The sequence below is a fragment of the Myiozetetes cayanensis genome, unplaced genomic scaffold (genome assembly GCF_022539395.1).
Source record: "Myiozetetes cayanensis isolate MyiCay16 unplaced genomic scaffold, myiCay2020 scf17, whole genome shotgun sequence".
NCBI lineage: Eukaryota > Metazoa > Chordata > Aves > Passeriformes > Tyrannidae > Myiozetetes > Myiozetetes cayanensis.
The window spans coordinates 12,120,262-12,146,682 of record NW_026087378.1 but is presented as its reverse complement, the minus strand read 5'-3'; the positions used below and the strand labels follow the sequence as shown (position 1 = coordinate 12,146,682).

Genomic DNA, 26,421 nt, shown 5'->3' with positions numbered 1-26,421 from the left:
CGTTTGCTGGTCCATACTTCTGGTACGGACCACACGGTGTGCAAGAGGTGGGGATAAGGTTGGTTGCTCCCCTCCAAAAGTGCCCCTGGGGTGGCTGGGAGGGAGTGGGTGATGTACAGCATTACTTACACCTCTGCAGAGGGATTCACAAGCTCCCCCACCTCTTTTTCTGGTTCCCTGCCCTCTCCTAGGATACACTCCATGCCCCCACTCTGCAAATCACTGCCCTGGCTTACAGTGCAGTAAATTCCCCCTTCTCAAACAAACCCCAAAGAGCTGAGCCATGTAACAGAAGATTGATGGAGTAGACAAAATCAAATAAATATAACTTGCAATGTACTTTCAAAAGTGATTCCTTCCTCCTCTTTTCCCCTCCCATCCTGCTCTCCCTTTTCCAAGCACATACTTTATAAACAAGCAAGGTGAGGTGCTCCCTAACTAAACTATCATTGAGGTGTAGAGGTGACTGCTGGGACAGTTTCTCACAAGAGCTCTCTCAGCCAAAGTGGACTTGGCCCAAATACTTCTGGAGGTCAGAAAAGACCCTGTTTAAAGCCTACACCAAGTCTTGGGCCCAGACTCATCCCTCCCAGAGGGTCCAGAATGCAGAGAGGAAAGGAGAGGGAGTTGGTGGTAACTCCAAGTGCAGTGAGGAGCAGAGATGGATGGCCACAACTAAGAACTGCTCACCAAATGTAGTCAGGATGCAAAGAAGAGTCCCAATCGTGTGGGACAGAGTGAGGCAGAGCCAGAAAATGGAAGAGAGTGAGTAAATCTGCCATAGAAGGGGAGTGTGGGAGGTTTACATTCAGAAGGACATGATGGGAAATAGAGAGGGGGATCTCATGTAGTATTTTAGCTTTTTTTTTTTTCTTTCTCTCTCTATTCTTTCCTCAGTGTCCCACACAACATTTACTGAAGGCCCTTGTGGGCACAGGCACAGAGAATAGCTCGTCAGGGGACATGGCAGCACAGAGCCTGCACAGTATAGGGCCCTTCATTTCCTCCTCTGGTGCTTTCAGCAGTGCCTGGGATGCCATAAAAGATGATGATGATGAGCTCAGTGGAAAGACTGTAAAACAGTGGGGAGAGGCACAAGAGTTACCCCTCCTGGGCTCAACCCCGGGCCATGCACGGGCTGAGTTTGCTGGCTGGGAGCTTTTCTGCTTGGGCCAGCTCTGCTCTCCAGGTGCCACCAGCCAGCTGTGCTGTGACCAGGAATGTGGTCAGAAACACTGGGTTGTGGTGCCAGTGGGACTCTTGTTACTTAGATGAAGCCTGGCAGTTCAGCTGGACACAGGCAAGGGAGAGAACAACTCTCCTCACGTTTCTTCTCAATTCTGCAGGTTTTTCCAACTCACAAAACTATGGCCTGACACTTCTAGGGGATCATCCATCGAGGCTTGGCAACCATCAAGAGTTGGCACTTTTAAACACAGTCATTTCTATTTCTCTCCCTTTTGCCCAGTGCCTTGAAGCCAAACCTACTCTGACCCAGCTCTTCATTCCCACTCCTGGCAGGCAGAGACTTCTGCTGGCCGGCTGCCATCAGCCCTGAGAGGGACACGGCACCTCCTCCCTATCACTAAGTGGATTTTGCAGGCAATGAGCAAGAGAATAATTAAATTAACTCAGTCCCGAATTCCTCCCGAGGTGCCAAGCATTCCCAGCATTGCAGCTGCACCACAGGTGGCTGGAGAGCAGGTAATTCCAGTCAGGGGCAGGCTGCAAATGTGGCTCCCGGGGCCATCTCTGCTGGCACAGCGGCACCAGCAGCAGCCGCTCCTGGACGGGAGCACTGGGAAGAAACTCTCAGGATGGCTCTGCTCGAGCCAGCTCAGGTCCAGGAGTGAGGCAGCTGCATTTGTGCTTTGATGTGCTTAAGTTAATAAGAATTATCCCAGGGCAAACAGAGTTGTGCTTCCCAGCTTGGACTGCTTTATTCCCCTGGTTCTTCCTTGTTCCACAGGCTTTCCCATCAGGGTGCCAGGGCTGCCATCCCAGGTAGCAGCCTCAGCCTGTTTGAATGAACAGCCTGCTATTTAAATTCCCTGTGAAACATCTACATGATTTTGACTGCAGCACATTGATTTTTCTTTCTTTTTTTTTTTTTTTTTTTTTATCCCTGCTCTACTGCAGGCCATGAGACTGGAATCTAGATTTGGGGCAGCCCAAGTCTGGGGAGTGATCAGGTCTGAGCTCCCCCCAGCTCCAGCTCCAAGGAGTGCATGGGGAGCTCTGGACAGGGTGGAGGAAGGGCAGAGGACACCCCCACTGCAGAGCTTTATCTCACCCATCTCCAGAGAGGTCACTAATCACTGCCCACTCCCTTTCAAGCAGTTGGGAGCACTAAATTGTACCTCTTGAATCCAGACCCCATCCAATCTCCCAGGGCCAGGCCAGGTACATTGATAAGGAGATAGTGTAAATGGTCAAACAGGATGGAGCTCAAACTCACAATTTCCTGTGCTTTAACTCAGCAAGTGCCATATCGATGGGGGAGTCTTTTTTTGGATTATCTCCCGTGCTCTGCACATGTTCAGTACAAATTTAATTACAACTGGGATCCAATAAACATTTGGGAAGAACAACAAAGAGTACTACAAAGAGAACAGCTCCTTCCAGCTCCTCAGAGTTTTAAACCCTGGATGGTTTCAGGGGCACTTCCACTCTGTTCTGTAGAGAAGATGCAATTAATTTGCACATCACCCTGATTTGTTCAGTATCAAATTGACTACCCTGCCTCATAACCAGGCTAACCACTGACAGACCCCTTCAACTCATTCCACTGAAGTTTGGCTGTAAGTGGACACTGACCTCACTCCAGGGAACTATTTTCCTGGAGATGACTTTGGGCACTAAAAACACAGTTACATCTTGGCAGGCTATTAAATCCACGTGTGAAAATAAACTCATCTATCATCTTGTGCATGTGGTTTGGCTTCCTTTTAAGAAGACAGAAATGTCTCAGAGCATCCCATTAAAGCAATTTACAATAAATGAAACCAGAAAAGATCATTAGAGAAAAGCCAACAAAAATCCTTAAAGAAAGGTTTGGGTGTGCTGGTTCTGGCTGTGTCCCTGCCACCATGGACACACTTTCACGCTGTTCCTCAGAGGTTTGACTGCTAATCCATCACCAGTCCTTGAGGAAGAAACCCTGGAGGTATCACCTGGGTTAGAAAATCCTCAAGGACAGCACTTTATGGCCCTGGCTGCCTCTGTTGTGGCCTGCTTTCCTTGCAAGCCTGTGACAAATTATAAATTACTTAAAAACACTCCTTCCACATAAATCATGTAAGAGGAGCAAAATGTTTGATGCCAACATTCTGATACTTGCCCCAAAGAGGCACTGAAGAGGGACAGCACTGCCCAGCCAATGTGAAGAGCTGGACTAATCCAAGCTGTTTAAAAGACTCCCATCTCTTCTCTCACCTCCCACAGCTTTACCAACTTAGCTGAACGGGTTAATTGTGACTCATCTTATTATTTCTTCCAAAGAAAAGATCCAAAAAGTTACTGCATTCCCCTCAGATATCTGCACCTCCTGCTGTGGCCTGAACTTCAGACACCAGAGGAGCTGCAATATTAGCTGCACTGGAATGTTTTGGTTTTCCCTTGCAAAACAGGCCCATCTCTCCGAGTGTGAATGTGTTTCACTTACCTAAACATACTTGGGAGGGAGGAAACAGAAAAAGGAAATTCCCTTTTTTTTTTGTATTTAACTAAAGAGTTCCCACTGTTGTGGAAGGCAAACAGAAAAGAGCATTCCTCAGCGTGTTCCTTTTTGCACTGTGTACCAAGGCAAGGCAAAACTTTTAGAACACAATTTTTCCCTCCAAAGATAAAGCAAATTGCCATCACTAATGTGTCATCTGTGGACCAGTGTGCAAATCCCACAGCCTCCATGAGCAAAACCAGTTTAATGTTACACGTGTAAAGACACAAAGTATATCTGGAAAACTCGCTGGCCCGAACACAAGGAAGAAAACCTGCAGCAGAAGTGTAAATTAACATTAGGTGACAATGAAACTATTGATTTTCATTGGAACTGGATGGATAGGTAAATAAAGATCCAATTTCTTGTCAGTACAAGGGAGTGAAAACCAAAAGCTGCCAGTTTATACTGTCAGGGTGTTACAACCTCAGGGCATACCCAAATTGAGATAGTCTGTCAGCATTCACCTCAGTAGAATTACACCAGATTATATTGCCCAAGGACGTGGCCAAACATCATTTCTGCAGCAAATCTAGAAAAGCACACCAAAAATCATTCATTTCAATTTAAAAATACACTTTCCCTTACACTTTTCCCTCGTGTCAGCCGATGAAGGTCATAAAAACTGTTTGTACCCACAAAAAACCCAAACAGTTAAGGGTGGAAAAAAATAGCTAGAAATGTTAATTGTCTGTCAGTCTGTGCTCTCTCTGCCCAGGCCAGTCCTGCCTGCACACACACAATTGTCAGTGAGCTGAGAAGAGCTCAGTAAGAATATTTGCAAGGTGGGTGTCAAGGTTTTGGAATAGGGAGCATTTCATTTCAGTGTTGTTGGAACAGAGGGAGATGCAGGCAGAGCAGAGGATCCCACCTGTCCTCACTTGGCCTTTTCTCTACCTGTCCTCCTCCCTTCACAGCTCTGAGCAGGGTGTGAGTGAACACACTGTGTGGTTTCCCCTTGGGTCATCACCTTTGGTGGCTGCAGACAACAACACAGAGCAGAAAACAAAACAGCTGGAGATGCTGCTGGAGCAGAGAACCACAGATCCTCCCAGGCAGACTCATCTGTATCCCGAAAAAATATTTGCCCATATTTTCCAACCTAAATGATTCTGTGATTTTAGATCCTGCTGCTGCTCCAGAGGATGACTCAGGGAGAGTCTTTTCCCTTTTTGGTCCCTGACCTTCACACTGGCACCAGTTCCTTTGTACTGCATTGCCTCACCTGCTGAGGAGAATTACTATAAAAAAACTGGTCATCATCAATAAAACCATGTTTATGGGTTACTTAAAATTGTTCATTGCAGGAGTCCCGTGCAGTCTCAAAAAGGAACATTTTGCAGTGAGAAAGAGCACCTGGTAAAGATAAATCATGGCTGCTTTGAGCTGTGGTGCCATCCTTTGCCACAGGTAATGATGAATTAATATCAATTAAAATGCTTAAGCTTGGAGAATGCCTCGGCACTGAGTCAGCACTCAGGTAAGGCAATGTTTTATTGCAGCTCATTAAAGGGAAAAAAAAGCAATAAAAGGCTTAAGAAGCATCACAGATCCTGGCTACATGAGGCTAATAAACAGTATGATAAACCATCATTTACGTGAATAGGAAAAGGAATGGACATTTCATTTCCTAAGCCTTTGTTGCTCCCATTCATTTGCACTGAGGGGGCTGCTGGAGAAGCCCCGTGGTGGTGCCCTGTTTACAAGAGAACTTTGCAAAACAAAGACAGTCACGGTCAAAACTTTGCTGGTCAATTCAGTGCATTTACATGGAAGAGCTCTGAGGAAGACAAGTGTTCCGAAATAGCCTCGTGGGATAGTTCAGTGGAGGGGGGAAGTAGCAGGGAACGATCTCATGGCTATCTAGATGTGCGGTGGCCACAGAAAAAGCATCCAGTTTTCAAACTTTCTTCATCCACTCAAAATTACCTGAGCAAAATGGAAAATGCCCAATGTTCTGCGTGCAGGGAACAGTACTGCCCTGTTTCCTGAGAAACCGGGCACAAGCTCCTCACAGGAGTGCAGAATGTGCCGTGCCAACACACCTGACAGTACATTTCAGACCTCCATCCACCAGACCATCTGAGCAGCTCCCAGGAACGACGCAATTTTCCCCTCTTCCTTTCAACTGATGGAACGGAATTGCTCCGGATTTACAACGAAGCCCAAACTGAAAGCACAGTTGGAGCCACTGTTTTTAAGGAGACCTTGCTATGCCATAACTTTTCACGGTTCAGTCGCTAAATTACACATTATAAAAATAAGTAAGTGCAATCGAGGGGCTGTGCCAATCTCAGAAGTTTAAACATCAGCCTGTAATGGTTGCTTTATAGTGGCCCACAGTAAAGGGGTTTATGGGGCGTGCAGGAGGTTTGTCCGCACGCGCCCGTTAAACACCCCTGGGAATTTTCTCACATGGAGAGACGAGGCCTGACACAAACGAAACACAAAACATTGCCGTCATTCACACGGCAACAGCAATGCCACCCACTAAGAAAACACTTTACAACACCTGAAAGAGATAAGATCCACAGGCCAGCACGGCAGTGAGATGTTGCTTTTGGAAACGCTGAATTTCCCCAATCTGACAATCCGTGCAGATTCTGGAAACACTGACGAAAACACAACTGCCCCCTTGTAAGGAAATGAGAGCTTAAGCGTTGATTATAAATAGATGATAAAGAAGCACGAGTGGTTTGCAGAGGAGCTTACTAAAGCCAAGAGTATTTAGAGCCAGATTAAGTCTTGCACATAAAAGTTCCCTGGAATTGAGGGTGAGTTCATTCGTGATTCCTTGCTCAGGCAGCCTGGGGTTGACAGAGTGCACCCAACTGCCTTTTCCCTCCAGCCAAACAGAGGGTCCATCCAGGCTGACTCAGAGATCCCAGGTGAAAAGACTTCTCAATAAATTAAATATGACAGTAATGAAGTCGCAGACGTGGTATCAGTGCTGTGTTTATTGTTTAATAATCATTCTTCAGAACAGCACCACAGCCAAGCCAGGCTGAGTCAGTCTGGGGCTCCCGGGGTGCAAAAAGCAATGCCACACAAGATAAATGCAACCACACCCAGCAAGGCACCACGTGAAGACCTTTGTGCAGGTGCATCACCTCCCTCAGCCCTGAAACCCTCACAAGCAGAGAACTGAAGAGAATTCTTAATCCTTCAGTGTTGCCATCATTAGAGTATCATTCACCCTCTTGTCTGCAAGCTGCCTTCTTCTCCCACCAACTGCTCTGCCTCACAACAATGCCTCGCTTGTGGCTCAGAAGAGCAGCACAAAGCTCTCCCCTGAGCTCATGGCAGTGTCCTCATGACCACTTGGCGGGAGGCAGCATGACAATGAATTGACAGGCACCGTCCCAGGGAGACTCCGCGCATCAGTCACGCTGCTGACACGCTCCACACCCAGAGGAGCTCACCCAGACGAGGGGACGTTTCTAGGTGGAGGCAGCTGCTCCTCACTGACCATCCAAAAGCAATGGATTTTTTTCACTAAGGGCAGAACCAGAAAGATCCTGTTTCCTGTGACAGTTCTGATGACGCTGCCACGCTGGTTTGAGCCAAGTCTGCCAGAGCAAAGCCAAGCAGCAGGCAATGAGCAGACAGGACTGGAATCTTATTTATAGTCCATGAGCAAATCTACTGACTGGCATCTGAAAGGAAATAGTACTGCAAAAACAAGCCACAAGTTATCTTTTTATGATGATCTTTTTATGGTGTTCAAAGAGCCTTTCCAACAAAATAAAAATAATTCTTCTCACGATTTTCTTAAAGGAAATTTAAGAACCACAGTATTTTCAGAGGATGTGCTGTTGTTGGGTAGCAGCAAAAATGACCATTATTTACTGTGCAGAACAACATGAATTATCTTGATCTGACTGCTCTGACTTAATAAATTAATGATGTCTTCAAATGGCATCTCATTCTAATATGGCAACAAAAAAAATAAGTGTTTGAGTGACCCCTTTCCTTCATGTAGTGCCATGAAACAAACATTTTATAACCAATGCACTAATCTTGCTCAGACAACTGTTGTTTAAAGGACAGTCACGATAAACACAAATCTTCTTTTTGTAGACGAGAAAAATGAAGGTTTGCAAATCTCCATGGGACAGCCTTAAATTTGCTGAGTGGAAGTCCTAAGCTCTGCCCGTTTCTGGACTTGTTTCTGGAACTCTGCACACTGGAATGCTCTGACATATGTGGGAAAATGGCTGTGATTGAGGCTTCTGCCATCTTTTAAGTATGATCAGGGTTCCTGGCAGTTCAACTGCTCTTGAAGATAATAAATCCCTTGGGAGACAGGAAGGCTGAACAATCACATAGTTCAAACCAACCCAATCTGTAAAGTTCCAAGAACAACTTCCAGTGCAGGTGATAGCAAGTGTATGATAAGTGAAGTTCCAGGGGAAAGCCAGTTGAAAAAAACAGAATTATGGGAAACAGAGTGAACTGCTGGTTTTATGGACACAGTTCAGCTCCAGCACTCAGGCAGTAAAACTAAAATGAACTCCCTCCAAGTTAAAAATGCCCAATAAAACTGAATAGGCAAGGTAATTATTTTGACCTGAGGGAGGGAGAGGACAGGTCACTTGTTCCCACAGGGAGCACCTCACCTTGCTGACATCAAACAGCGAGACATCCCTCAGTTCACCTGGGTTTTTTGCCCAAAGCTACATTTTCTGTGCCAGGGCTTTATAACACTGGCTAAGCCTGCACCACTCCGGGCTGAAGAAGAACCTACAGACCAAAAGAGAAGCAGCAGCCCCGACAGCCTCTCCCGCGGTGTCACAGCTCCCCCACGGGACCAGGCGGGTTCTGCATTTCACGCTCCCAGGACTGATTCTCTGCCCCCACCCTGCTTATTCATGCAGGTTCCTCAAGCTCTCAGCTGCGAGATTTGCTGGATCAACGCTTGTCCTGTGAGCACAGAGTCCGGATGGCACCCATGGGATGAAGGGAACTTCTCTCTTTCTACCTTTCCCTTGGAAAAAAGGAGGTGAACACCCCGTGTTAGCTCCAATGTGAGAGAATAATTCCCATGGCAGATGAACACTTGAATGACTGAAAATTTCTATCACACAGGTGACAAAGGTGACATTTGCAACATCATTTGCCTTTGCCCTTCCTCCCAAACCCCCTGGTGAGGACCCACCTGCTCTATGAAGTTATAATCTCTGTAGGTACAAAAGCAAAACTGGAAACTCCAGCAGTAACGTATTTATTGTCAAGCAGGATCACATCAAAATAAGTAAGCAAATGCCACAGTAACTAAAAAAACACAGCTGAATGCCCGGTGAATTCACTGGGGTTTAGTTTCTGGCATCTTCAAAAAGGAATTTTTTTAAATTTTGCTGACAGGAAACCACACAGCACAACTGTCCTGTAATTGGAGCAATCAGACACATATGGGGACAAAAACTTACAGGCAAAATAAATTGGATGTCAACAGATCTGTCTGCTGTATTTCTAACCACCTCATTTTTTTTTCTTCATTATTCAAGGGTTTGAGCTTTCTTTCTTTCTTTCTTTTTTTTTTTTTTTTTTCTTCTTATCCTAGAAGTCCAAAGATTTTTAGGTCCTGGTGCTGTAGGGACCAGTTTTCTAAATGGTTATTCTCAGGGCTGGCAATAGTGGTTTATTCCACGGAGAGGATAAACAATTCACTTAATGTTTAATGTTAAAAATAAATGACTTACGTTTCTGGTAATGACTGAAATTAGGGGAGCAAGTTTTTTCATGAAACAAATTATGAAATTCCTTGTTTGTTTAGTATTAGTCAAGCATAGCAATATTTCAGGGTTATGAAAATGACACTTTCTTCATCCTAGCCAGTCAAACTGTAAGATATTAAGCTTGAAGTTAAGAGCATAAGTACAGCTCTTTGAAGGAAATTAAAAAGCCCCACATCCCCAAATAACAGCTCATTTACTTCAGAAAAGGTAATAATGTGGGACTGACTTATTGCCCCATTCTCTTCAAATTCTCAAACAGAACACACCAAAGTTCAAGGGAAAACCAGAAATCTGCATCCCTTTAAGAGCAGGAGCACACAGAAAACACTCCTGGGGTGAGCTGTTCCAGGCAAGCACTTCGCTTGAAAAGAAATGTTGGAAGATAACCCTAATCCTTGACTAAAATACATCTTCTTGGGACTTGTAATGAAATCAAAGACTGATTTATAATCACTGTGCCTTTTGCCATCAAGATGGGAAAGGTGCATTCAGTGTACCTTCAAATTACACTCTGACAAAATAAATCATCTTCAAGAGTAACCTTAGCTAGGTGATGTGATCAGCAATTAAAATTCCCAAGTTGCTAAGAGGCCTCTAGTAATTGTCACATCCAAGTAACCTCACAACTGAATTCCTCTCTGCAAAGAAAATGCTGCAACACCACTCTTGGTTTCACAAAGCACAGGCCAGGTGGGTGTCATCTGGGAATCCACACTGGGGTAAATAATTTTGTTCTCCCCACACCAAGAAAAATGAGGGAAATAGCAGTAAGTCACACCTGCTGGGAATGTTGTCTTTTTCTAATCACCCAATGCCATATATTTATGATGTAATTCTACATTCACTTTGTCATCAGAGAAGCCACTAGAACTACTTCATCCTGGTTAAGTGTAAGGTTATTTGTTCCATGAAGGCACAAGTAGTTATGATAAATGCATTTATTTCAGATAATATTGGTTACACAGTCAAGGGACACACTGATAATACACATCTGTAGTTGAAATGCCTGAGGTGGTTTCCACTGAGCCCTCAGCCCTGATGCTCCTCCTCAGAGACGAAATTGTAGTTTAGGTTTATTAGGATTGTGTTCAATCAACCAGTCAGCAAGCCAAATCTGTGGACAAAACCCCCAAATGTTGTCAGTTTTCTGTTGTTTTCTACTAAATGTATGGAAGAATATTAAAAGCATTATTTGAAACCTCTGCTGCAGGTACTCTCATACTGTGCTGCAAAATTAAGACCTTTCAGAAAAAAACTGGACATACAGATAACCTGCTTCTTCAAAATGTCCTTTTAAATGTTCACAGCTTATATTGCTTTTGAACAATTCACACTGACCTTTAGAAGACAACTTTTCCTGGCAGTGTTTATCTTTTTGTAATTATAAGAACATTTGAGCCACATTTCAAACAATCCAGCCAGCTCTGCTTTGGGATGAGGCTGCACGAGACACATGAAACTGCTTAATGAAATATTGCTCCTGACAACACTTACAGATACCTCATCTAGCAATCATTCATTCAAAGTGCCAGCCTTCTGCACTGAAATCACTTTATAATACCTAAAGCTTAAAACCAAAACGTGGTTACTTTTTGAAATTCATCTCCTAAGTTTTCCAGCACGTTTTCCTTGGATAAGAATGTGGGAGGCAGGAATGCCTTGAGTCTCAACTCCATCTGCCAGTCTGGGCCTGGCCTTAGGTAAATTAACCTTTTGCCTCGATTTCTCCTCTTGTAAAGCACAGTTTTGAACACATCCTTATTTACTCCACAGGGCTGTTGACCATTAGCTTCTGGAATGCTGAGTCCAACAAACTTCATACCAGGCTGGGAAGTGAAAGAACTGGTGGAATGGCAGACCAGGTTGGTCAGAACAGCAGAGGAACAGTAAGAACACAAGACGTAAATGGAAAACAGTCAAACACAATATCCCAAAACACAAAAATCCCTTAGAAAAGCCACTCTGGGGAAAAGAAAAAAAAATAATTTGAACTCAATTAAATTTATCCTGTGTTACTTCAGGAATTGGCTGAGACAACCTCTGTGCTGCCAGCAAGTATTTCTGAGTGCACAGACCATTTCTGATGGCATCTTCCAGAAGGAAGGAAAGAAGGGGAAAAAAAAAAGGATACTGGGAAAACCAAAACATTGGCCTTGTGAAGGCCAAGAAGGTGCAAATATAATGTTTTCAGCAAAGCTATTGACACTGCTTCATGCAGCTTTCATATAAGCAAAGGAAAGCATTGCCTCGATTAAGTTACTATTGGATACCTCATAACTGACTAGAAAATTGTGCTAAGAATGCAGATTAATTGAAACCCAAAACAATGAGTTAAAATAATGGGACTAGTAACAAGAAAAAAAATCAGTTTTTAATACAGTGAAGAGATGACTGAAGGGAAAGAAGATGGTAATACTCTTCAAATAATACATTGTCTCCAGTGTCTTCTGGGGATAGTAAAAAGGGGAGAAAAAAAGTAATGGGCTTAAAATTGGAGCCCAGGAGATTTAGGCTATCTTTTAGTGAAAGCTTTTAACTAAGTATCATTAAGCACTGAAACAGATTGCCCAGGGAGACTGTAGATTCTCCAGCATTTGGAGTGCTAAAGAACAGGCCAGAGACACATTTGTTGGGAATAGATACAACTGCTCTGGCCTTTGGCAAAGGGATGGACTTCATCTCTGTTTTCTAGATTTCTATGGTAACAGTGCCAGACATACAGATAAAGTAAATAGGTTATAAAGCTGGAACAATTCCAAGTGCATTTAATTTGACCTCATGTATATCACATGTTCATAAAAACACCCCAAGTTATTTTTCAGGCTTTTTTTTCCCCTGAAATGTGTCTTTTAGAAAAATGCAATGTTGATTATAAAGCTGATAATGATGTAAAATCCCCACAACTGCCAGCAAGTTGTCACAAGGATTAATTATCTGCCTGCTTAAAGAAGTACTAGTGTGAACTGGTACTAGTGGAGCTTTAAAAACACAAGAACACATTTACCCTATTTTTCCAGATGAAAGAAAGCTCATTTTGTTTAGGGACTGAAAACACAGCCTTGTTTCATCTCTAACAAACAAATCAACCTGTTGAAACCAAATGTTATTTGATTAGCTCATTAGGTGGTAGCTAAAACAGCCCAGCTCTTCAGCAAGAGCAGTTTTCCTACGTACAGGGACTTAGAGGAAACACATCCCAAAGCTTTTCCCAAAGCTCCTACTGTACCTACCATTGGGTCTGCTGGCTTCTTTTTGCACAGGGCAGTGAGCCCAGCCAGCAACGTTGGCTTCACATACAGGTTCAGGTAATCCCTTGCTCTTTGTCCAGTGGGAACTGGCTCCAGGATCGCTGGGAAGAGTAACCAAAGGTGTTAGGAAGCAGCTTGTGGAGTGATTAAAACAGCTGCTCTTCCAAAGGTTGTTTATACGTGAGCTGCTCTTCTCCTTAACAAGTTAATAATACCTGGTGGGGTTTATAGCTTCTCCCACAACAAACTGCAAAGAAACTCCCTAAACCTCTTTACAATGTCCCTGAGGTAATGTTACTAATTATAGTCTATTATGGAAAAGGAGGAAATGGGATCATCCGGGGAAAACCTGTATCCTTGAAGGGAAACAATATATCCCATTTCTTGCAGTGTGAAGGTGCTTTCTGAAGACCCTGCAAATCCCACCTTTAGCCCTGCTTTGTTGGCAGGGTGAGGAGAAGAGACACAGCTTACAGTGGATAAGGTTTGGAGGGAAGTGCAACATCTTCTGTTAAATTCACTGATCTGCTTGACAAAAGCAGACACGTTTTTCTAGCACTTGCACTTGCATCCTTCTGTCAAAAAGCAAAGCCTGTTACAAACAAGAGATGCTCTCCCAGCCTTTCCAGGTTCTAAGGCGTCTTCTCTGGCACTTAACTTTGGAATTGCACTGTCATGTGAGCATCCAGCTGTTTTTGAACAGGAATTACTCAGCCTGAGCCCAAGAAGAGAGTCAGCTGAGAATTCTCAAGTCAACAGGAGTCTCCGGGGCTGACAGTGCCAGAAACACTTGCTGGAGTGTAACAGCTTCCCATTTCCTCTCATTTACCAGCTCTGCCTGCTCCAGTTCTCTGAGTACAGAGTTTGAAAAGGGGAAGCAATCCCTGTAACTATATTGGCTCTTCAGATAGATTTGGTAGTCTTTCACAGAAGAAAGTACCACCTTATACAGAGAGACCCACAATCTTAAACAACAAACAAACCCAATCTCCTCTAAATCGATTGCATTTGGAGTCTGGGCAGAGACAAGTAATACCAGGGATAGACAGGGAAGGAATTTATCCTCCCCAAAACTGGCAATGTACCAATTGAACCATTTTACCTTCTGGAAACATGAATCGAATCTCTCTCTCTGCTGAGGAAACGTTGAGGCTGCCATGAAGCCCATTCCTCAGCTCATCAGTCCCATAGAGTGCTCTTAAGCTAAACAACAAGAGAAATAACTGCTTGGAGGGCAGCTGCAAATCCCTTCCAGGTCTCTGCAGTCTGAGAGCACAGAAAAGTTATATATATATATATATATATATATATATGGACTAATTAACAGGACACAGGCTTAATTTTATTTTAAACATAGGAAGTAGCTACCTCAAACTCATGTTCAAGCACTCACCATTCCCTACAAAAGAGGTGAACCCCACATACTAAAAACAAAGGTGAAAAGCTGTTACAGAAAAGTGAAGAGATAAGAAGCCACTCCAAATCTGTGGCTGTACTGTACAAAAACAAAACAAAAAATAAAAAAAGGGAGGAATTCTGGTCTCAATTAAGAGAATGACAAAGTCCTGCTGACTTGCCCAAGGCCAGCCAGTGAGTTACCTGTGAGGGTGAGTTATCCTAGCTCTTAGGCTGTTGGATGGTCCAAGCAATTCCTTCCAGTGTGAGATTGCACCATGTCTGGCAAGAACCATAGCAACTAAAGGGCCAGAACTCATATAGGCTGTTAAATTAGGAAAAAACATTTTTCCAAATTGGTCTGCATAGAAGTTGCTACATTGCTCTGGGCTTAAATGGAGCCTTCGTTTCTATAAAGTGTAAAAGACAAAAAAAAAAAAGAATTAAAAAATTTGGTACATGAAAAGAGCTCAGAGCATTAGAAGACCTCAGAGAGGATACAGTCCTCTGCTGCAGCCATATCTTCAAGAGCAGAACAAGCAACTTCCAAGCCTAATCTGACTCTCCTAGATCTGATTCTCTTTGAGATACAGAGTAACAAAGAGCAAGAGTTGTCCAACTTAATTAAGCAAACAGGCCATTTGAGGAAGATGCGATTTTAGCCCAGGCAAACTACAGCATTTTCTAACTGCTGGATGACAGTCAGGGCACTGTACAGACAAAGTGAAGAGCGTTACAAGGGCAGGATTTCATTATTCAGCTGCTCGAGCATAATGTTCTACTTTTACACAAGTTTCTCTGCAGCCCACACTGTTAATTATGCAATTGTTCTATTTTTCATCCAGTATCTCATGCCTTGTCACTCTCCCAATAGCTGCCTAGACTGCAGGTGGCCAGGATCAGGACAACTCTGGGAGGTTATCAGAAAGCACAGGGCAGTCAAGAAAAAAATTTTCAAGTGCATTCTTTGAGCTCAAACTTACACAACACAAGAATACCATAAATTCAGAGTCCTAATAACTTTGGTGTCAAAAGTCACTGGAAACATCAGAGGACTCCATTAACATATTAGAATTAAATAAATAAATAAGTAAATATATCTAATTTGTTTCATCTTCTGATACATATCAATAGAATCATGGAGTGGTTTGGGTTGGAAGTGGCCTTAAAAATCATCTGGTTCCAACTTCTCTGCCCTGGGCAGGGACACCTTCCACCAGCCCAGGTTGCTCCAGGCCCCTGTCCAACCTGGCCTTGGACACTTTCAGGGATGGGGAGGCCACAGCTTCTCTGGGCAACCTGTGCCAGTCTCACTACCCTTACAGGGAAAAATTTCCTCCCATATCCCATCTGTCAGGGTGAAGCCATTCCCCCTGTCCCGTCCCTCCATCCCTTGTCCCAAGTCCCTCTCCAGCTCTCCTGGAGCGCCTTTAGGCTCTGGAAGGGTCTCTAAGGCCCCCTAGGCTGAACACCCCCAATTCTCTCAGTCTGTCTGCAAAGCAGAGATGCTCCAGCCCACGGAGCATCTTCGTGACCTCTTCTGGAGTGTCTCCAACAGGTGCATAAATAAATAAACGCAAATAATAAACAGGAATAAATAAAAGAACCAGAAAGGTACCAAAAAACCCCACCCAAAGGGGGGCGGAGCCCCCGCGCCCTCAGGCGCGAGCGCACAGCGCTCCCCAGCGGCCAACAATCCGAGCTCATTTACATATTCATAAACCTCATTTAAATACCCATTAAACCAATTTACTGTAAAAACAACGGAAACCAAAAAGAAGTCAGACTGCAACTGGCCAGCTGTCGAATTCAATTAATTCTCTACTATCTCCCCGCATGCTGCACAAAACCTCCTGAGACCAGAATGATGTGCTCTCCAAAGAGTTACTTCAGAGAGTCCACACATCTGCTCCAGGCGTTTGCTAAATCTTTTATTAACAAAGTCAGTGTTTTCCCGTGGTCAGCAAAATAGCTGATCTGCTCTGTTTCATCCCATGCACCAAAAAAAAAGGTCTCCTTACAGAACCTGGCAGCGATGGTTCGATGACATATGAAAAATATAAATTGATTTTTGGACACACAAGTTTTTAGTTACTGGCTTGACTGCTGAAAGTTAAAATAAATATTGTCCTGACTTATAAGCTGCAGTTGTTTCTCTGGAGCACAGCGTGTTACCTGAACAATCGTGAATCCTGATCGGAGAATGATATCCTCTATTTCTTCTTCCTTATGAATGACATCAGGTTTGATGAGAGCCAGAGTTTTTTCCACATAAATCTGAGGTTCGGGCATTAACGCCTCCATCTTGGCTTCCCAATTCACGTGCCCCTTTGGTACTGCAATGACACCAGGACATTTGGAGTTTGTCCACACACCTTGCTGCGTGCAGGAGTGAGCCAGGCACGTGGGCTCACTGCGCTCCCACACCCCCCATCCACCAACCCTGGGTCCCTCCAAACCCCAAATCTGTATCCTCATGGGTGAAGAGTGGGGAGCTGGTCCATCTCTGAGCCTCAGGGTATTTCTCAATGGCTATTTAATTGCTCAAGACAAAGTGCCAGTTTTCTCACTGAGCGGATCCATTGGCAAGCCCTGAGCACAGAACTGTCAGGAATGGGGGAACTATTGTGAGGGTTTCCTACAGACCTGTGACCACTTGTGACCTTCTTCTTATCAAGAATGGCATGGGTTGGAAGGGACCTTAAAGACCATCCAGTTCCAATCCCTTCCACCAGCCCAGGTTGCTCCAAGCCCTGTCCAACCTGGCCTTGGACACTTCCAGGGATCCAGGGGCAGCCACAGCTTCTCTGGGCAACCTGTGCCATGGCCTGCCCACCCTCACAAGGAAGAATTTCCTTCCAATATCCCATCTAATCCCCATATGTCAGTGTGAAGCCGTTGCCCCTTGCACTGTCCCTCCAGGTCCTCTCCAGCTCTTTTGGAGCCCCTTTAGACACTGGAGCCTTCTCCTCTCCAGGCTGAACACCTCCAGCTCCCTCAGCCATTTGAAGCGAATTAAAAGATCAGGATGCTGTGGGGGATGGTGTCCCACCCTCCCAGAGCCGCACACAACGACACCTGCAGCGCTTCCCTCGCCCACCGCTCGCTGTGCTCCCATGAGCCCCGGAGCAGACCCAGGCACGCAGCATCCGCCTGGCTGTCTGCCCGCTGCAACACTCGCACGTAACCTCTCCGTTCCACCTGCCTGGGGGCCGGGATGGGCTTTCCTAACCCTGTATTCCTGGGGGATTCCCGGCGATCCCGGCCCGCCGTTGCCGGGCGATGGCGGGGCCAGCCCCGCACACAAGATGGCGCCCGCGGGCCTCGGCCGCGCGCGGGGCGGGGCGGGACGAAGATGGCGGCGGGAGCGGCGCGGTGATGGCGGCCGGAGGCGGAGCGGCCCTCAGGGGCCGGGGCGGCCGCGGGGCAACAACCGGCGGCCACAGCTGCCTCGGGAAGGGCTCCCCGTGTGGGGCAGGAGTACCGTGATCTGGAGGGGACTCCCAAAAAACCCCCATTTTGCCGTGACAATAAAAGCTTTATGCCAGTTTTACCTCACGCTTAGAAGCGCTGAGGGAGGGGGTGAGCTCTCAGCAAACGCTCGTGAAGTAACGCGATTTATCAGGGGGGGAAAAAATAAAGAATACGCACAGAAGGGCTTTGCAGGTTACTTATCGGTGTTTGTGGTGGTTTCCTGTTTACTTTCCTGCCCAGCAGCAGCGGGTTCAAGAGCTCACAGCACACAGCCTCCGGCACACCCAGCCACTGATCCAGCTCCACAGCTCTCTAATGGTGTTCTTCAGCACTTTTAATGAATTACAGTGCCTGTGCAGTGCCACCTAACTCTTACGAGAAAAGCAAACATTTAATGAGTAGGAAGCAGTTTTTTTGCATTAAGCCATGACGAGTTGTGCCTTCAGCAGAGCTGGAGAGCCGCGTTCCCTGGGGCTTTATCCCAGATTTTCTACCGTGATGCCGATACATTTGCTCCCTATTTCCTCAGCTGGGAAAAATTCTGGCACAGCCACGGTCCATCCAACATGATCCTGTGTGCCATAGCAGGGAAGCCGAGGCGTTGGGTGCTGCCTCCGTCCCTGTTTACCCCGAGCTCCCGGGATGGAGCCCGGCCAGCTGGCCCCGCGCTATCGGGGCGTGGGCCGGAGAGCGGCACCGATAACCCCTGAGCTGGCTCTGTCACCCTGCTCCTCTCCCTCGTCACCCTTCTGTCAAAAACTCTGCCATCTGAGGTGCTCTGGAGACCTTGGGCCCGCTGGTGAGTTCAGCCAAAACTGCGCTTCAGCCCTTGGGGTGACACTGGTAAAGTGACAGAAAGAAAACACAGGAATATAAGCATTATTTTTTTAATTAAATCAAACCAAAAGTAGATGCAAAGGAGAAAAGACCAAAAAAAACCCCTATTTGGAGCCATAGATGCTGACACTGTGTGCCCTGGTTAGCTGAGGAAATGGCTAATTTACTGCACAAGCTGGTTTTAGTGTAAGAAAAATCCATTTTGTCCTAATCTTTTTCGTGAGTAATGTAAATACTATAAAAACAAGAAACAAACCAATGCAATTATTTCCTCTCAGCCAGTTTGAGATATGCTTAAAAACCAAAGACTGAAGTTGTTATTCATATGCCCTAAAAAAATAAAGGTTCCAAATGCCTTAGACTGAGTAATTCAGATACAGGTTTTCCTTCACTCATACAGGCACCTAGCAATTTTTTATTTTACAGAAATATTTTATGCAGTATTTTATTTGAAGACAGCGTAAACACTGCAACTACAGAGAGATAACTGATAAACAGGTTTTATTTAAAAAAAAAAAATTGCTGATAGAAAAAGTTGACCAGTTTTGTAGTTTAGTTCAGAATTAATTCAGCAAGACTCGTTCCTTTTCAGTGAGCTCAAGTCTGACAGCCCTAGCTTAAATTTAGCAGTCAAAGGCTTCCTCAGCCTGCATGAACACTTCAGGATTATTACATAAGAAATGTTGGATTTAGTATCAGTGCAAAACAGTGTAAAATCCCTTGCAATTTCCTTATTGCGTGCATTTATTTTTTTTTGCAGTTAACCGAGTTAAAAAACCCCCAAACATCTTTTCTGTGCATCCTTGGAGGCTGCAGTTTGGCCGGGAGCAGAGTCCTGTGCACTTCTCTCCTCTCCTCTCCGCAGGCCCTTGGGCTGTGTCAGAATTTCTCCTGCTCGCTGTTTCCAGAAGCATTTCTGGAGGGCGGAGATTGTCTAATTTTAGTTCTGGGAGAATCCTCCGCTCTCCAATGAGCGCGCGGCTGCATCTGGAGCTGCAGCCAATTACCCCGGGTCCCCTCCTGCTGCACTTCCCACGACGCTTTAATAACTCAGCCGTACAAATTTAAAGCGGCCCCACACATTAAGAGAAAAATCACGTGTTCCCCCCCCAAAAGGCACATCTTTTTACACCACCAGAACCCCAAAGCTTTCTTCTAAAGCCTCAGATGCCACAAGCCTGCCCTTAAAGCTCTGCGTTAATAAATTATGTTCACTATCTTTTATAGTGCTTGCAAAAATATTTCTGACAACTGAAAGGCTGGTCTGAAGCATCTTCCCTAACTTCTGGAGGTCAGGGATGTGGTTTTAAGAAAAGAAACAAAAAATTATAATTACAATGCAATGAGCAATTGCAGTTCTGAATATTCTGGGCATAGCTTGGCTGCTGTATCTTATCTGTTAAGAGGTTTAACAAGCCTTAGTTGTCTCACTTATTTTTAGCTGGCATGGAATATAACAACATGGAAAGATTGTGGGCTGCAGGTGCATTTAAATCCTAGCAACAACAGACAAATAACGTTTTAAGGAAAAGTATTATTTCAGAGCTTTGTACTGCAAGAAGGTGCAGAAACCAACATCTTGTAGACTGTTAAAAAAGGAAAAAAACCCAAAATGATGAAAATAACAGTGAAGAAAAGCTGCAGAAATAATACCAACTAGTAGCATTGATTAAGAAGGAAGCTCACACATCTTGTAGCTTTATTTGCATTTTGAGGTTAAGTACAGAAATGTGTTTGCTTCGGCAGCAATATCCTAACTGCACATTTACCACACCCAACTTTCGCTCACCACTGACTCTTTTTTTCCTTTCTTTTCAGGATGAACTGTCATACCTACCCACAGAACCAGCTTACCTTCCCTGCTTGCCTCATCCATGCTTGCTCTTGCAGTGCAAAGTGTCTCTGACGGAAATCCTGTGATCCAGCCAACTTCCTCTCCTGCACGCCCGCTCTCTCCTCCATTTCTGCCTCCTCACAACTAAACAATTCTCCTTCTGCAGCTCCTCTGCTCTCCTGTAATCCTACTGAGCTCTCCATTGCTGCTGGTTAACCCTTGTCAGGCCTTCCTTTCTGCTGTCCTGTAATTGTTATCTCACCATTTTCCTTCAAGATAAAAGTAATAAATTAGTCTCTTGCTGCTTCCTCTGTCTACAAGTCTCTAGGTGGCAATAACAAAAGTTTATCTACACGTCCTCTATAACTCCATCACTTGCCCTGTTAACTTCACTCTATATCATTTCCTGATCTTCCCAACACCCACTCCTTCATTTGCTCACAGCTTTACTTGTTCAGTCTGCTCTGACCCCCAGCACCCACACAGATATGCTTGTCTCTTTACCTTAAAAAAAAAAAAAAAAGGTTCCCTTCAAACTCGGTTTTGCTTCCTCTCATCATCTGAAAGCTTCTCAATCCATCTTAAACCACTCCCTTGTTTGCCCTTCAGTCACGTTTAACATACCTAGATGGTGTCCTAGCTTAGCTTTTGCAGTTATTTCAGCTGGTTCAGCTTGGCTTGTCAGCCCTTTCCCTTAAGTTTCTTTCCCTTTTCTGCAGTGGTGAGTGCCATTTTTGACTCTCCTCCCTTCTCTCCAAGCTCACATCCTAATGGGTGAGTGTAGGTGGGATTGCCTCTCAACGCTCTGCCTTCTCCAGCCTCAGGTGTCTCTGTTGCAATCCAAATCTGGGGAACGGGAGTGTGTTAGACAAACCATCTGCCTGAAACTCAACCCCTTTTCACTGAGTGATTTTACAGCCAACTGAGCAAAGGAGTGGGAACCTTACAAACATGTGGTTTGGGCTCAGATCGGTCTAAACAGCTGGGGAAAAGTCAGCCAAGACATGGTTTTGTTATTTATTGACCTGACTGGGGATTGTGCTCGAGCTCTCCTCATCTCAGTTATTGATGACAACCTTTTCTCTGACCTCAGCAAATAAAGCTTTTGCTTCCATTCAGAAAGCTCTGCAAGGCCTTTTAATTAGTTCTTCAGTAACTATGCTAGTTTCCCACACCTTCCCAAAGAGACGTGTCTCTCTCTCACACACAAACCTGCTCTTCTTCAGTTCCAATCATGCACTGAGCTGGTTCCATGTACCTTTTGTTTCACTCTGTAAAGGTATCTCCTGTGTCCTGCCAGCCCTACAACTGAATTCTACTACTGCCCTTCCCAGTGAACACCTTCCTGCTTTATCCCACCTTGTTGTTCAGAATGAGGTCCTGCTGAACACCTGTAGAGGTTGGCATTGACAACTTGTTTTCTATAAAGCTCCTCCTCATCTGTACACAGACATTCTGTACAGATACTGCACACTGGTATTAGGGTTTTACCTAAACTTTTGGAGCAGAAACACTTGCAGGCATTTGCTGCTTCATTGTTCTACATAATGTTTAACATAATACTGGCTTGGATTATCCCTGAGGCCTCTAAGCTCAGGGATAAGTAGCCAGTGTGATCCCATCCACGATGAAGAAATGAGTGTATGAATAAACCAATAAAAATATTTTATCTAACAAATTACAAGAGGCAATCAGTTAAATAAGTCTTTTTTTCAAGATATATTGTCAGTGCCTCCTCAAAGGCATCTTCTCTTCATCTCAGTTCTATGTTGCATAAGGAATTCTTTTTGCCATCCTTATTTTTAGCCCTTACCTTCAGCCCTACCACTGAAATCAATGGGGTTACTTGCATAGTTATTATTATTAATAAAATGTATTTATTTGTGCTGTGTATAAAGACTAACTCAGACAGAAGCTTCCTATAGCATCTCTAATTGGTATAGAACAGGCAGTCTGTGACCTGGGATGCTTTCAATCAATTTAGACAAGACAGGCATAGGGATAAATTACACCAAGATTCAAGACAGTGAATGATGTTTGTTCTCTTTTTTTTTTTAAAGAAGAGGGGACCTAGAAAAATCCTGGAAATAATGGGGAAATGGAGAAGATGAAGGGAAGGAGGCAATGAAGACAGGTATGGCACAAAACTACAATGAACAGTTTTCAAGACAGGGCTTGGCATACACTGCAAGTTTGATAGAACAGCAAAATTAGGCCCAAGATCAGAAAGTCCATGTGCAAGTAAAATTCAATTGAAATTCAGGCAATACCATGAATAGTAATTACAGGATTAAAATAGTAATTACAGGATTAAAAAATGGCAAACAATGAGGTTTGTTTTTTTTTCTCAGTGGTAAATGTGTCAGGTAAGGAGAATTACCACACAGGAAGGTATGTGTGTACTTTTCTTTGATTAACCACAGGCTTTGAGTGGGGAGTGAAATGCAAGACCAAAACCAAAGTCTCAGCCCAGAAGAATTTTTTAAAATTACCTGTGGCATGATGGGGCCTGGTGAGACAAATTATAACCATAACAACCCATACTCTCAACTCTTCCATGTCTAGATGTGTGAAGAATGACTTTGTTAGCTGGGCCAGGCAGAGTTTTCAAACCAGGCTGCTCAGCCAGTCTACAACCACACTGTTATCCTGCTGCTGGACACGGGACACAGGAGGCATCAAACAGCTATTAAAATGGGGTGTCTGGGAATCACAGAGAGCTCTGTTGGGAATTGCCAAGATGAGAGATTGAGGTGGACCTGACCAGGAGAAACGGGCAGCTGGAAAAAAACCCCACAGCTTCAAAGAAAGCAGGAACAGGAAAACACTTGCCAAAGTGCCAGTGGAAAGGGAAGATGAGACAGGTTCAGAAAAGCAAGAAAAAAAAGGAGAAAAGGTAAATGTATGGAAAAGTCCAAATGAGATGGCAATCATTGCCATCCTTAGCAAGACTGTGAAATAAAAAGCAGATGTTGTGGGCAGTGAATCTTCCAAGAAAATGAAGTAATAAAAATATCATGAAGAGTACTCAGGTTACATCCATCAGCTGAGCCTAAACTCACCTCACAGACCCGTGTAAACTGCTACAGTTTTTACTCTCAGGTGCTGGTCTATAAATCTGTAACTCCAGGGCAGGTGAATTCCTGCAGTCACCTGCCAGAACTGCATCCACAAAAACCTGCAGAAAGAAGGTGCACAGAGCACAAGATCAGTGGCATTCACCACTTCATCAGCGTCAACCACAGCAACCTGCAAGTATCAGTGTGGCCTGGGCTGCAGGTAATGATTTAAGCAAATGTGTGGTATTTCCTAATTACGCAGGTTATCAGCACTGTGTCAGTGAATGCAGTCAGCTGACAGACAGTGGCTGAGCTGGTTTTAATCACAAACCACACCTTTTTGGTGTAAACCCGATAGGTTTACAATCTAAGCCAGAGCTTCCTGAAGAAGTCACAAGAAGTCCTCTTGCTGGATGTGGGGTAAGCTCTTCTGAAATGGCATAAATTAGGACAAATACTTTAAGAAAAAATCCTTTGCCTCTAACATTTTATTTACAGTTTAATACAAGAAAACGATCTAAAAATATATTCTCATGAAGATAAGTATCTTTGTCAGCCAACATCTGCAACCTGTCCTGAGGACATTACAATTTTCAAGGGTACTGCTTAGGTGCTTTTTGTACTGCCTTTACTGCCCTGACCTGAGAGAACATTGTTTTACAAAGTTCAGCCTAAATTGTAGTTTGTCTGTAGGGTACCCTACCCTGTCAGCACCCTGTGTTGAGATAGACATCTCTGAAGTTCTGGCCTGCTGCATTTAGGACAAAAAGTGCTCTAAAAGAAGGACAGCTCAGATCCCAAAACCCAGGCTTAACAAAATGTATCACTGCTATTTACTTTTATTCACAAGTAGCTCCGTGCGCTCCTTCGGAGTTGTAACAGCAGATGAAAAATAGGCAAGTTGAGCCACAAGAGAGATTTAAGAGGGTGCAGCGGGCAGTACCACGTGCACTCATGACTACGGTAAGTTAGGTAATAATTACCGCTTTTTGCCCACGAGCAAAGCGCTTAACGTTTTATTCTCTAATTTAAAGATGTGGCCGCGAGCTTTGGCTGCGCGTCCAGAAGCCGAGCTCGTCCCACGGAGCTGTGGGTGCAAGCGGAGCTCTGCACTGGGCTCGGCCAGGCAGGCTGACACGTCCCTCCCTGGGCGAAAGGGATTGAGGGCTGGGCATGTGCTCGGTGCTCCCGCGGTTATGTAATATCCGACCTGAGTTTAAAAAGAAAACCGAAAAAAAAAAACCAACAACCAACCCACACCAAATCCCGGTCCCGCTTGGGGCCCAGAACCAGCGGAGCTGGGAACGCGGAGCGAAACGGCCCCGTGTCCTGGAGCAGCGACCGGCTCCGAGCGCAGAGCGCACCTCGGGATGGAGCGCCAGGCCCCGCTCCCATATCCCGACCCCCAACCCGATATCCCGACCCCCAACCCGATACCCCGACCCCCAACCCGATACCCCGACCCCCAACCCGATATCCCGCTCCCCATCCCGATATCCCGCTCCCCATCCCGATATCCCGCTCCCCATCCCGGTATCCCGCTCCCCATCCCGATATTCCCATCCCGATATTCCGCTCCCCATCCCGCCTCGCCCGCCTTTCCCGGTCGGGCCCCGCCCATCCCCCGCGGCGCAGCCAACGGCGGGCGCCGGACGCGTTGAGTGACAGGCGGCGGCGGCCAACGAGCGCGCGCCTTGTTGCGGGGTGGCGGAGGCTCCGGCGCTATAAAGGCGGCCACGCGTCGCGGGCCTGGGCCGAGTACGTGTCTGAGGGGGAGGCGGCGGTGGCGGCGCGGCCGGAGCGGAGCAGCCGCGGGCAGCGCGATCGGCTCCAGCTCCAGCGCCGCGGCGCTTCTGATCGCCATCCGGACGGCCCGGGTTTTATCGGGAGCGAGTTTTAAAGTGAGTAACGGGCGGGATGGCGGCGGCGGAAAGGGGGAGGGGTGCGAGCGGACCGGATCAGACCGGCCGGGCCGGGGAGGAGGAGCCGCCGCGCTGACCCGCGCTCGTCTCTCGCAGGAGCCTCTCGTCCCTCTCCCTCGGCGGACGGGGCACCATGTCCGAAGCGGAGCAGCAGCTGGCGGCCGGCGCCACCCAGAACGGGCACGAAGCGGCCGAGAACGCCGGGGAGCAGCAGGCCGAGAGCGGCGCGGCCCCGGCGGCGGCGGGGGCAGCGGGAGCGGCGGCGGCGGCGGCGGGAGCCGGTCCGGCAGCGGGCACGGCGGGCACGGCCGCCAGCCAGAACGGGGCCGAGGGCGACCAGATCAACGCCAGCAAGAACGAGGAGGACGCGGGGTAAGCGCGGGCGCCGAGCGCGGCCCGGCGGGCCCGGCAGCGCCCCCGGCCCCGCGGGGAGGGCGGCGGGAGCGGCCCCGCCGAGCCGGGGCCCTGCAGCACCAGCGCTTCCTTTGTTCTGGCGCTGCCTTTTGTTGGCGCCATGTGGCGGCTGGGGGAGGGGCGCCGAGCGGGGCTGGTGCCGTCTCACGCTGTAAAATGGAAGGGGATTTACCTCTCCCGCGTTTTTCCTCAGCCTTTTCCCTCCCGAGCGAAAAGGGGCGGATGGAAGGAGTTGCTTTCTGTTGCAGGGCCGGGGGGGGGTGGTTGAAACTTTCTGGGGATCGCGTGACCGGCGTCGATGTAAATGCGAACGTGTTTTGTGTAACGCGCATAAAAAAAAAAAAAAAATAATCCTGGCTTTGGAAGGCGGTCGGGGTAAGGCAAGTATTTCATAAAGGAAGTAAAGGGAAAATCGGGACGGTGCGCGGTGTGTTCAAACCAGTAAGAGCGATTTTGGTGCGCTACTTTGCAGCATTGTCAGAAAACGGCTTATGTCTTGCAGGTGATTTCTGGAGGAGTCAGAGTAGTTTCGCGGTGTTTTGGTAGAGGCATCCTTGCGTACAAAATAGGAGTTTCTTTCGTATCGTAGTTGGGTCTGTTCATAAATATACCTACTCGACTTGCAGAGGACCTGCCTGTTTTCTCAGGCGGGTCTTTGTTATTCGGGCTACCCTGCGTATTTAATTGGAACTCCCTTTGTTATCCCCGAGCCCTGGACCAGAGGGTCAGATCCCTCAGGTCAGACAGGGAGCTGAAGCCAGTGCAATAGGTTTGGGCCGTAA

General features: G+C 46.1%; 2 protein-coding genes across 10 annotated transcripts in view; one reads left to right on the top strand and one right to left on the bottom strand.

Moving 5' to 3' along the window:
- Window positions 1–8,926: 8,926 nt before the first annotated feature.
- Window positions 8,927–24,703, bottom strand: NME5 (NME/NM23 family member 5). 6 transcript variants are annotated; one of them, XM_050312082.1, is made up of 10 exons: window positions 24,287–24,703; window positions 24,141–24,168; window positions 23,307–23,422; window positions 20,265–20,513; window positions 17,332–18,413; window positions 16,275–16,435; window positions 14,304–14,509; window positions 13,807–13,907; window positions 12,687–12,805; window positions 8,927–10,570 (listed from the first exon to the last, which is right to left on the bottom strand). In XM_050312082.1, the coding sequence occupies exons 5-10, from the start codon at window positions 17,615–17,617 to the stop codon at window positions 10,505–10,507; spliced, it is 939 nt and encodes a 312-aa protein (XP_050168039.1). In that variant the 5' UTR covers window positions 17,618–18,413; window positions 20,265–20,513; window positions 23,307–23,422; window positions 24,141–24,168; window positions 24,287–24,703; the 3' UTR covers window positions 8,927–10,504. The 6 variants fall into 6 exon arrangements, with proteins under 6 accessions (XP_050168039.1, XP_050168038.1, XP_050168036.1 ...); XM_050312081.1 differs by lacking the exon at window positions 24,141–24,168 and adding an exon at window positions 23,640–23,733; XM_050312079.1 differs by having other exon boundaries at window positions 24,007–24,703.
- A 343-nt stretch (window positions 24,704–25,046) lies between these two features.
- HNRNPAB (heterogeneous nuclear ribonucleoprotein A/B) overlaps window positions 25,047–26,421 on the top strand; it is a 28,528-nt gene continuing 27,153 nt past the window's right edge. For all 4 annotated transcript variants that reach the window (XM_050312530.1, XM_050312528.1, XM_050312531.1 and 1 more), the window contains exons 1-2: window positions 25,047–25,204; window positions 25,322–25,597. In XM_050312530.1, the coding sequence (XP_050168487.1) occupies window positions 25,359–25,597 (239 nt within the window). In that variant the 5' untranslated portion in view covers window positions 25,047–25,204; window positions 25,322–25,358. The remainder of the gene's footprint in view (window positions 25,205–25,321; window positions 25,598–26,421) is intronic.